Raw genomic sequence first — 12,703 nt, forward strand, 5'->3', positions numbered from 1 at the left:
AGTTCCAAAATAACAAAGTGCCCTTTATATTGAGCGTACATACTACAGATTTTCGCAGAGAACGCATCGCCCTATTACGTTCAATCGTATTAACTTGTTGAGCGCACATTTTTCACGTTACGCCTCTACAGGTGATGTATTATGTAAGGTTAGAAACTGTAGCCATTACGAGTATTCAAAGGCATTTATTATTAATGCCGTATACCCCGATTTGTAACTTATCCAAACATTAACTAAATAATCCAGACCTAATCTTGGATTAATGTTACTTGATATTCGACATGAGATTGGATTAAGTAATGGTCTTAAATTGAAGAGAAAATAACATAATAATATTATTAAGAGATCGAATGTTTATCGAGTTTTTAATACGAAAAAAATCCTTTATATATTATAATTATGACTTTTGGTACTTGGCGGCATGTGCTAACAGGTTGACTGACAGAAAAACTTGTGCCAAGTGAAAACGAAAGGCGGTTATTTTTAAAATGCCTCGAATAGCTATGTCCACACTATGCAATTTCATCTTCAATTATTTCCATCATCTTTTTATTCAACTTTCGTTTGGCATATTCAATAATTGAATGCGTCAAAATCCACCCACGTTGGAAAGAAAAGTGTCATAGCGTCGCGGGCATGCCTCACGTGCGATGTTGACTGCGCTATAACGCATGCCCTTGATGAACACAAAAAGGCACAGTGTGGACAAAGCTAATGGAGCACGGTGTTTCTGGATTTAATATTGCCAAGGCATATTATAAAATTCAGAAACACTAGGACAACAGAAACACTAACATCTGATATTTGGGTAGTATATCAGATGCTCATAGAACTAATTTGTAGCTGTAGCTAGTCAATATTTAAAGTAGATCATGCGTGTATGGGAAAAAGTTTGAAGCGAGCCTCACGGGAAATTATAATTCTGCACACATCCCGAGTACTTTATCTTGCCTTAACATATTGGGCCTCGAGATGATCGTTTATTTCGAAACAATTTTTTGTGTATAAATTGTTTTTCCGATACGTACCGTTTTTGAAGTGAAAATTTATAAAATTTTAACATTAAATATTACATCGTACTGTCGGAAAAATAGGTTCATAGGCAGACCACGGCTCGACTTAATTTGGTTTTGTTATGTCAAGCACAACAGACATAATATTGCAACTTACATTAACCTGATATAATATATCAACAAACAACCAAATAACTCACCTCTTCCATTGGCTTATGATTTTTTTTAAATGAAATAAGGGGCAAACGAGCAAACAGATCACCTGATGGAAAGTAACTTCTGTCGCCCATGGACACTCGCAGCATCAAAGAGCTGCAAGTGCGTTACCGGCTTTTTAAGAGGGAATAGGGTAATAGGGTAGAGAAGGGAATAGGGGAGGGTAGGGAAGGGAATAGGATAGGGGATTAGGGGATTGGGCCTCCGGTAAACTCACTCACTCGGCGAAACACAGCGCAAGCGCTGTTTCACGCCGGTTTTCTGTGAGAACATGGTATTTCTCCGGTCGAGCCGGCCCATTCGTGCCGAAGCATGGCTCTCCCACGTATAAAATAAATTTTCCTGATAGTATAATATAATATTTTGAGTACCAAACTACGAAAAAATATATATTTTTAAAACATCATGATCGTAAAATCTCTGAAAAGACCCAATAAATTAATATGCACTCTTATAATAATAGGTACTCTTATTTTCTTTGGCATCCAGCTACTTAATAGCTTCAGCGAGGAAGATCGAAGAATCTGAAAACTTTAGAAGATTCTTTAAAATTGTGGGCACTTTTAAAATTAGCCCGTTTTTAACGTAACTACTTTAATTATTATAACAAAGATGCAAAATTCTTGACTAACTAAAAACCACAACTATTGAAACAGAGCCTTGCTTAAAATTTAGGAACTTATGCCTCAACGAGCGTTTGCCCGCGGCTTCGCTCGCGTTAAGAAGTATTATTATATACAAACTTTCATCCCCTATTTTAACCCCTTGGGGTTGAAATTTATCAAAATCCTTTCTTAGCGGATGCCTTCGTCATGACATCTACCTGGATGCAAAATTTCAGGCCGATCCGTCCAGTGGTTTGGGCTGTGCGTTGATAGATCTCCATGTCAGTCAGTCACCTTTGAGTTTTATATATAAAGAAGATTCTGTTACGACTACGGGTCAACTCACATTGCATCGATGCGTTACTTTCAATTCAATACAGGTTGTACCTATTGTAAATTATATTGTAAAGTGTTGATGATTGTAGTTACAAATAATTAAGTCAGTACAGTGATACCTAAACGTAAATAGGATCGTATTTCTGAAACAAAGCAATATCTGAGAGAATCTTAGGTTTCATTGCGGCCATTATCTTATAAGGACCTCTTGACAAAGGATCTAAATTCTGCGCTACTATAATATTTATAGTTGTGTTCCAGGCGCTGTTTGCACACACACAATTTATTCATGAAGATTTTGATTTGTTCGATTCTACAATTTCCGACATCGAAAGTAATAAATCAAGTTTGTTTTGAATCATTGAGATGTATTGGGAGTAAAACTTTGATGAGATAGATTATTATATCAGTGATGCGAAAATTTATACGCTTTGACAATTGTATTGAATTATTATATAACTTTGCGCGTTTGGTCGTGTAACAATACTAAGAAAAGTGGGTAATAATATAATTAACCGACTTCCAAAAAACGAGGAGGTTATTATTTTGAGGTTATTTGGAGTAATACAAATAACAAACGGGCTTCTTACGAACAATATTTATGGTAGCTTCGATATTTTAATATCATCTAAATAAGGCTACTAGCAGATAGATTAGCTAAGCAGAGAAACAAATTCATTTATTTATATTAAGGAAAATACAGATTTAATATTGATAAAAAACTCCACCACGAAGTTAATTTGACTGTGCCCTTGATACAAGATATATAAGATCGCTCGTAAAAGTCTTGTACAAACAAAGTATTTGGGATTCGATCAGACAACGAAATTAATAGCTCTTCCGACTAAATGGAAATGGGATTCTCGTGAAACCTTTTTTAGGAACTTGTTGAAACTTTTATGTTACGAGTACGAGTTGTACTAACATGGAAACAACGAATACTTTAAATATTTTTTGGTACTAGAGATCGCCCAATGGTCGAAATTCGACCTTACTTGCAACGACATTAGGATTACTACCTATATTTTGTAAAAAATATTGACTTCATTATAGTTTTTTTCAATTCTTGTCTCTGGGACTCAGCTGATCTCAGACTAGCCGTGTAAGCATTGTCTATAGTATCGATTCAATAAAAAAAAACTATAATCCATTTTCAATTTGTCACCTTGTTGTCAACAGATTTCAACCAGAAATAAAAGAGTACAATTCGTATGTATAGGCTTGTCACTCAAAGATCTGTAATTTTTTCTAGTGTGTGTGTTGTAGTGTGTGTAATGTTTTATTTGATAAAAAATATATGATAAAAGCATAATTTCAAAATAATATTAGCTCGATGCACTCCTTCACCATATAAACTATATCTGTGCAAAATTTCATTCACCTACGTTTCCCCATTTTTCGTCAAAAGGGATACAAAGTTTTTGGCCCACGTATTAATATATAGATATATGCCATTCCATACTAATATTTTAAATTTCGAAGCTGTCTGTTAGCTCTTCACGCTCAAACCGCTGAACCAATTGGTATGGAGATACTTTGAATCCCAGGAAAAGACAATAGGATACTTTTTTTTTCGGAAAAATATATTATGGTTTCCGCGCGATAATCGAATTTAAGCGCAACGGAGTTTCGGGAGTCATATTATTATATTATATAGTAGTAAATAATATTTTTTTATGTAATATTATATTATATTCACAAATATATTACTTATTACTAATATTCTAAAAGCAAAAATGTGTCTTTTCTCTTCAAGGTACTGAACAATTTATAAAGATGTTTCGACCGCTTCCGGCCTGCCCCCCTAGACAAGTGGCAAAACGCTAACGCTAACGCTAACGCTAACGCTAACGCTAACGCTAACGCTAGCGCTAACGCTACAAAATGTATGCGATTTGACATAAGTCATCGCTTCGCTAGCGAATACTAATGTCAAATCCATACATTTTGTAGCGTTAGCGTTAGCGTTTTGCCACTTGTCTAGGGGGGCAGTAAGATACCTTTTGCTAAATGCACTTGCTATGTAATACACATTCTGTCAAATTCTTCATTAAAATAAAGTAAAGTAATCAAAAAATGTCTTTGAGCATTTCGCAAATACTCGACAATGGTGAAGACTTCAAGATTTTTTTCTTAGTGAATGCGCTCTTAGAAATTACTAAGAAACGTAGCATATTGTGAGAACTTTTCTACTTTACCGAGCACAAAAAATACTCTGTTCATTTCATATTGATAACGTTCTGAAAGTTTACGCTCAGTTGTGTAATTTTAATTACTTTTTGATATGAAGTCACGTCTCACGTGATATGAAATTTTAGGAAATCGCAATATTATAAGAGTTTCGAGACGTTTTGGGACAACTTTACATCACAATAATATTATAATATTTTAATTTGGTATTCTCATTGAGTTTATTCTCTTATGTTCTTAAAAGTTTAGTTGAAACTTTTGCAAATATTTTGAACATATTCTCTATCGTTTTTAGGGTTTCGTACCAAAGAGGAAAAACGGGACCCTATTATTACGAATTCGATGTCTGTCCGTCTGTCTGTGTCCAACTGTCCAGGCTGTATCTCAAGAACGATTCATTCATCTCAAAGGTGATTTCCACATTGACAACGCATTATGTGAACACTGCGTTATTTTAGGAAACTACGTGGGAGAGCAATGCTTCGGCACGAATGGGCCGGCTTGACCGGAGAAACACCACGGGCTCACAGAAAACCGGCGTGAAACAGCGCTTGCGCTGAGTTTACTGGAAGAAAAACGCCATATATTGACGCCCAGGAATACTAACAACGCGTCGCTGTTTATTCTCAAAAAAACGCCATATAGTTGACACACAAGAATACTATCAACGCCCTCTGCCCCTACCATGCAGGTACTAATAAAAAAGTGTCGAGGTCAAATATGGCTCTGTCTAGCCTCCTTTACGCCGAACGTGCGATAAGGAACTTCGTAAAAAAAAAAACAAAAAAAAAAAAACGGCGAACTAAATAACATTGATTTATTAGTTTCAAGTTATTATTTCCAAATTTGTTTAAACTTCACCGGGACCTTACTGTTTTAGTGTGAAATATTGAATCATTGGAACGACTTCAACAAAGTGAGTGGAAAACTTTGGTCTTGTATGTGATATGACCGTGATACCTGTTCCAAGTTTCCGAGTTCGTTGGATAATAACAAACTTGTATTTCGGACTTTCGCTGTAGGTAACTATCGGCGATAATGGACGACTTACGATAACAAGTTCTGTTGTAGAGCCTACAAAAAGAACGTGTATAGTACACGTGTCAGAAGTGAAACTTCTGTCCGAAATCGTGACGCAATACAACTCCTTCTGTCAAGACGCGACATTTAAATTTGACTTTCAACGCATCTTGGCCCTTACCCTACGGAGATTCCGTAATTTACCATATTACGAAAGCGAAATGTATCACGTGGGCTCCGGCCTGACCGAGCATATACCACCTCGCTCGGTCCTTTGTGGCCACCACGCATTATTCTCACAAGTATATATTCCCTGTTTTAACATTTTTTAGGTCAATTTTGAACTAAGATAAGTAAAAAAATAGGATTTTTGTGCGATCTCGGCAACGCGTGAAATATAATATTAGGGTCAAGGACGTTTGCTCGGGGGATGGTCTTAAGGCCCAGTAGTCACTAAAATTAGCAGATCGATGTCTGTCAGTACGAATATCGACGTAAAGGACATTAAAATAACATTCATATCAGCGCGTATCATATTTTATATAATGACATTTCCTTTACTAATAAAAACGTTATTTAAAAAACCAATTTTACGTAGTTGCAACAACCACAGCGCCTTAAGAAGTTTCACTTTAAAATCGTTGCGTAGAGTCGTTATCTCCGCGAAACACAACCGACACAATATTATCAAATATCAAGATTCACGTTCCGTAGGTGACACGTGATCTGTCAATATTAGGGACATAGCCCAACCAAAAAAAAATTTTTTTTCAAATATTGAAATGTCGTCGGATCTGTCAGATTAAGATAGTATACTGTATACCCCAAAAAGCTTCAAAGGTTAGGTAAGCATGTAGAGACATTTTAAAATATAAAAAAAACTAGATGTCCCGCGCGGCTTCGCCCGCGTAAATTAGGAATTTTACAGAAACCGTACATTTTCCCATAAAAAATATTTCCCCCGTTTTTCCCACATTTTCCTGAGTTTCTTCGGTCGTATTAGTCTTAGCGTGATAATATAATATAGCCGATAAATGATCTATCTAACACTGAGATAAGTTTTTAAATCGGACCTGTAGTTCCTGAGATTGACGTGTTCAAGCAAACATACTCTTCAGGTTTATAATATTAGGTAGGTATAGATTTTTTTTAATTATCGCTTGACAAACTCTAGTCTCGATCTAAAAGACTATGAAATGGTATAATATGGTAGTGATGATGATGATGATGAATGTAATTTGCATAGTAGCATATGCTTTCTGTTTTTAAAATAACGCCGAAACTCCCAAACTTGTATATATAAAGAATCAGGAGTTCTCTCAGCACCTTCCGAACCACGGTATACCAGGCATATCTTGGTGCAAAATCTTACTTGTTGGTAGCATAATATGCTTAGAATACTTCTCACGAAACCGAAGTCACCACATATTTCCCTATAAGTTTTGAGGAGTTCCCTCGATTACTTATGGATCCTTCATCAGATCACCACTTTTGTGAATATAATACCAAATTGGGATGATACCCTATATACCAAATGAAACATTTTGAAAATCGGTTGACAAACGGCGGAGTAATCGTTGAATATAAGAAAACGAACATAACACCTCCCCCATTTTGAAAGTCGGTTAAAATTGTAGCCTATGTGTTATTCTGATGTATAAACTATATTATTGTAAAGTTTCATTAAAATCCATTCAGTAGTTTTTGCGTGAAAGAGTAACAAACATCCATACATCCACACATCCATACATCCAAACAAACTTTCGCCTTTATAATATTAGTAGGACTAGTAGGATAGTAGGAAGTAGGATAGGATAAAGCTTCATATTTTCTTAACTAAGCTTCGCAGATCATATTTTACTTTGCTCTAAACTAAATGATTTAGTCATTGTTGTCTAAAATATATTAATAATTTATAAGCAATTTTCTGAATATAATATTTTCTTTTTCAAAACTTTAAAATGGCTGCAGTTTCTGAATCCACCGCTAAAATAAAAAAAAGCTCTTATTATTTTTTTATCAGCTTTACCTAGTGTACAAAACCTACTAGGTCTCCATGACGCTCGAGTGACTACAAAAATAGCACCCTCCTCTCCTCTACTATTAATATTGTAAATGCGAAAGTGTATCTTTCCGTCTGTCTGTTATCTTTTAACGCCCAAGCTGCTAAACCGATTTTGCTGAAACTTGGTATGGAGATACTTTTAGTTCCGAGAAAGGACATAGGATACTTTTATCCCGAAAAATGTACGATTCCCACGCGCTAAAGGAATTTAGGCGCAACGGAGTTGCGGGCGTCAGATAGTCTTGCTATAAAATTTCTCTGAAACTTCTGAAAGCACATAATGGTGACTCTCTGCCAAATACAAACTTGCCTATAGTAGTTCTTTTAGTATAAAACATAACAAATATTTACCGTTATTAATTTGGTCATCGTGAGCAGAGTAGGTACACATTAAAATTAGCCAATTACGTGATTACATGTTTGACGTTAATTAATAACATAGTATCGATTAGGTTGGTTAAATTACGTACCAATATAAAATTATAATAATTAAAATTCCAAAGTACTTGTATCAAGTTTATAGTTTGATTTAATATTATAGTTTGTGCGTTTTAAGATGATATGGGTGACAGTTTACATATTCCTTGCTACGGGTTTTTTTTACAAGAAAACAAAAAAAATCAAAATGTAATAAATTATATTCCATCTACAAAAACAAATGTTTCCTATAATTATTGTAAATGAATAAAAACGAAAAGTTGCTAAATGCTAACTTATTATGAGGATACACCAGGGGCTAGAGAAATGAAAAAAAAGTACGTGTAATATCTATAGCTGTCTCCCTTACCTCAAGCCTATACCGCAGAACGCGATAGAGACAACTGCAAAAAATCAACGATTCGTTGTCCCCTGATTCCTTCTCCAAAACTTAACCGATTTAAGTACTTTTTTCATTAAAGATTAAAGAAAGGCTTGAGCTGTGTTCCTGTGTTTTTTTTTGTAAAATCTAGCCAAATCTGTTTTCTGGATGTTTGAACACAGCGGAAAATCTGGCCATTTTTTTGGGTTTTTGAACGTTCGTATCTTATTTAATAATCAAATTATGAAAAAAAAATAAAACATAGGGACATCGTATTAGTGGCCGTAGATATTCAGGAAAAAAATTATAACTCTACTAGAATTATCCAGGGAGGAAACAGGGGACAACGTTTGTATGAAAAAAAGGGCGGTGTGGACTCCTCTTAATATAAAATTATAAATATTAACTGTGAAAAATTATTGTTACGAAAACATTTGAAAAATATCAGATGCATAAAACGGAACTTATGTCAATAGACATTGATTCTGTTGAATCGAAATCAAATCGATAAAAAAGGGCGGCCATCTTAAATCGCCGGCACCACTGAAATGTCAGTACGAAATCGATAATTTCGATTGCAATTCCTTTACGAAGTGATTCAATATTTTTAAATCATCGATTAATGTTTGTTAGGTAACTTCCCTACTATTTTCAATTATAATGTGTCACGCATATTAAACCCGGCCGCACATTGTTCGAAATTTCTGATACGAAACAGTTGATCGTCCGCGCTCTCTCTTACATTTTGTACTGAGCCGAGTGAGCTCGAACTCGCCGGAAGGATATTTCGGATAGTGTGCGGGGTGGCGGTCCGGCGAAATTCAACTATTTCTGATCAGAATTCGGACAATGTGCGGCCGGGCTAAAACGCACAAAACAATGACCAAATAATGTGTGAATAAATCCTTTGTGGCCTAGTGGTTAGGATCTCGGAGGTCGTGGGCACGATTCCTGCGGCGGAACCAACAAAAACGCTTTAATTTTTACTTAGGACAGTGCTGGCTGATTGACAAAAAAGATGATCCAACGTCGGCTAGCATATTAATGTAATGTGTATTTCGCACACACTTGGACACTATAAAAATGACTTCTGCGAATTTACTTTCGATGAAATTAAATGCCGATATCGATATCGATGTGGAAGCTATTAACAATCAATCAGAGTAGTACTTATACATTTTAATTTGAGTAAACATTGAAAAATACCTATAGCTTCCCAAATAAAACCCAGTACACTGACATCCCCGGTTTTATTAAGACTCAGTAGGTCAGTATCAGGGGTTTTAATTTGGAACTCACCTAACACCACGTTATCTCGCCTAAAGTTTTTAGTTTTTTAATTATTTCTAAATGATACGGGATACCTTTAATATATTATGTGAATGATCCCACAATTCGAGGCGTAGCCTTCGGCAATAAATGTGTTTGCTTGGAATTTATAGCGCCTCTGGATCTACCTATCAGGACCCTGCCATATGAATATTATGCTTTACAATTACAATATTCTATCAGAGAAATCTATATATATACATATATATATATATATATATATATATATATATATATATATATATATATATATATATATATATATATATATATATATATATATATATATATATATATATATATAGATAAAACTCAAAGGTTTTATATATATCACGCACAGCCCAAACCACTGGACGGATCGGGCCGAAATTTGGCATGCGGGTAGATGTTATGACGTAGGCATCCGCTAAGAAAGGATTTTGATGAATTCCAACCCCAAGGGGTTCAAATAGGGGATGAAAATTTGTATATAATAATTCTTCTTAACGCGAGCGAAACCGCGGGCAAAAGCTCGTTAATTCATATAACAGTTCGACCAAATTGCGTAGGACCACCACAGTATAATTATTATTATGGCGTGGTAATTTGGTCGGACTGTGTCATGAAAGCCCAGTCAACAGATTTAAATTTATTTTTGTAGTCCATCTGCCCTAAAATCAGTTTCTCTAATGGTAAAACGTTCAACAATAAGCAATGTTCATTGAACAGAATTAAATATTATTCAATTTCGTCATTTTTATTGATGATTCACTAAAAACTCTCTACATCTTAGAGTCACGCTTAGAAGCATTTATAAGATAATTTCAACTTATAATGATTTTAAACATAAACACCATGTATTTTCAAATAAATAAAGTTGAGTACTAAACCAAGTCTACAACAGTTTATAAATCTCGTACAGAAATACAATATTGCAAAGAATTACTTCCCGTGGTCACATTATACCCTGAGAGAGTCTCGGTCCAGTGCTCTGTATGCTTCACCGAGTGGGGCACTCACTCGCGCAGTATCAGGTGTTTGCCCTGCCGTATCTCTGTATGATTGGACTATGACGTCAGACGTATTAATTTACCGTCTTGATTCACTAACTAGAATTTAGTAGAACACCTTCGTATTCCCGAAGTTTTAGCTACTTTTTAGCGGATGTAGCGTGGCAGCTAAAAAGCAGGGTCACGTGTAGACTGGTGACAGCTGTCCAATTTGATGTAGCTATTTAAAACTACCCGAATATTCGTTAGTTTTTATTTGTGTTTCAAATTCGCGCAGAAGAGAAGCTTTCACATATCGAAAAGAAACCTATCTTACTACACAGTAAGCTTAGTTTCCTTTTCAGTTTTTGAGTACCTATACCTAAATATATATTTCAATATATTATAAATTATTTTTTTGCATTTTAACTGTTTCAGCCAGATCATTTGCAGAATACCTTGTTAATCTGCGCTCTAACTAGTCTACCTATATTTTTAAATAAATAAAAAAGACTTTATTTTCTGTGAATTGCTATAAAAATATAAAGTACATGTTTATGTTATACTTACTCTTTATTTACTTTTATCAATGTATTATTACACGAGAGTAAATAAACATATATTTTATACGGGATGTGAGTTATGACTATAAAAATAATAATAAAACCCTCGTACGGCCGATATGCTTCAATTCCAAACTAGCTTGTAAAATATAGCTCTTTGAAAGCCTTTAAAATTGTTGGGCGAAAATATTTTATTTCGATATCCGAATGCCTATGTCAAGTGAACAAAAATATGGAATTCTATGTATCAATATTGTTGTCTCTACTCCGTCGATCGTTTGGTGAATCCGACACTAGTGTATGCTGTCAAAAGTTTCCACTATGAATGTAAACTTTCTCAAAAAAGCATCTCATAGCAAGCGGCCATAGTACGGTGAGTTAGAATCAACTAAGATAATATTTTGGAATTGGAATTGTAGTACAGAATATTATTTAAATACATGCATAAAAATTGCTTAATATGGACGAATTTGCGCTGAGCGGTCGGTTGAATGACTTTTTACTTTTTGTACAACAACATTTTTTGATACACTCTTCATTACAAAAAAATTAAAGTCAAGATCTGTAATTGCGACAGTTATTGTAGATATAATGTAAATGATAAAAGGTAAGTTAGTGTAGTCACAACTGTCATTATTGAACAAGGAAATTTCGGCGAAGATAAACAGCGAATATAACCCTATAAGTATAATAAGTTTCTTTGATCTACAAGCGACTGACAAGAAACTTAATCAGACTACGCCTTAATCATCCAGCTCGCGTTCCACAAATTGAATTAGCCTGTTGATTGTCATGGCGAGGTTAAAGCCAGGATCAGCTTGAGGCCGAAATGTCCAAGTAGAAAAAAAATATCATGGAATTTTTCTAAAGGCGAAAGTTGGTTTAGCTTGTTTTAGCGGACTTAATAGATTTATGTTAGGTTCATAAGAATAGGGTTTATAAGAATAGAAAATAGTATAAATTATACGAAAATATTGCAGATTTCTGTAAAGGATCGCGAAAAATGTAGTTCTCTATTAAGAGTCCGGGTGCCATCGCAATTAACAATATTTACATACTAAATTGTAATCGTTCATATTTTTTGGTATGTAAATATTCTGCACTGAATCTTTAGACAGAAACCTAGGTAATTACTATCTTAAGCTAAATACTAACTCAGCTATGGTAAATATTCTCGTATGGAAAATTATCTTGGTATTACGTTTGTATGAGAACTGCCACGCAAGCGAAGATGCTGCGAATGGTGGCACTGCCAATCTGAAATTTGTACCCTCTAACTTGACAAACTATGGTGCTGGAACCTATTCTATACGTTTTCTTATGCAAAAAGAATGATGCCTGCAGGCTTCACAAATCTATAATGTGTACTGTAATATTCTTGACATGTGCACCTATGCTATGTATGGACATTTTATATACTAAAGTCTAAAGAGTGTTTTTGTTTCAGTCCCCACAGCCCACGTGGCTGGTGTGCTGGGGAAGAAAGCTGCTCTGCCGTGCGATACGCAGCCGCTGTCTGGAGATGACAAGGTGGCCATGGTGCTATGGTTCAAGGAGGCTGACTGGGAACCACTTTATAGGTAAATTTGCTGCTTGCTT

At 35.0% G+C, this 12,703-nt stretch overlaps 1 protein-coding gene across 1 annotated transcript in view; it reads left to right on the forward strand.

The window, feature by feature from the left end:
• LOC121726460 (hemicentin-1-like) overlaps positions 1–12,703 on the forward strand; it is a 115,227-nt gene that overhangs the window by 19,613 nt on the left and 82,911 nt on the right. Inside the window, exon 2 of the mRNA XM_042113845.1 lies at positions 12,552–12,684. Within this exon, the coding sequence (XP_041969779.1) occupies positions 12,552–12,684 (133 nt within the window). The remainder of the gene's footprint in view (positions 1–12,551; positions 12,685–12,703) is intronic.

The sequence above is a fragment of the Aricia agestis genome, chromosome 4 (genome assembly GCF_905147365.1).
Source record: "Aricia agestis chromosome 4, ilAriAges1.1, whole genome shotgun sequence".
NCBI lineage: Eukaryota > Metazoa > Arthropoda > Insecta > Lepidoptera > Lycaenidae > Aricia > Aricia agestis.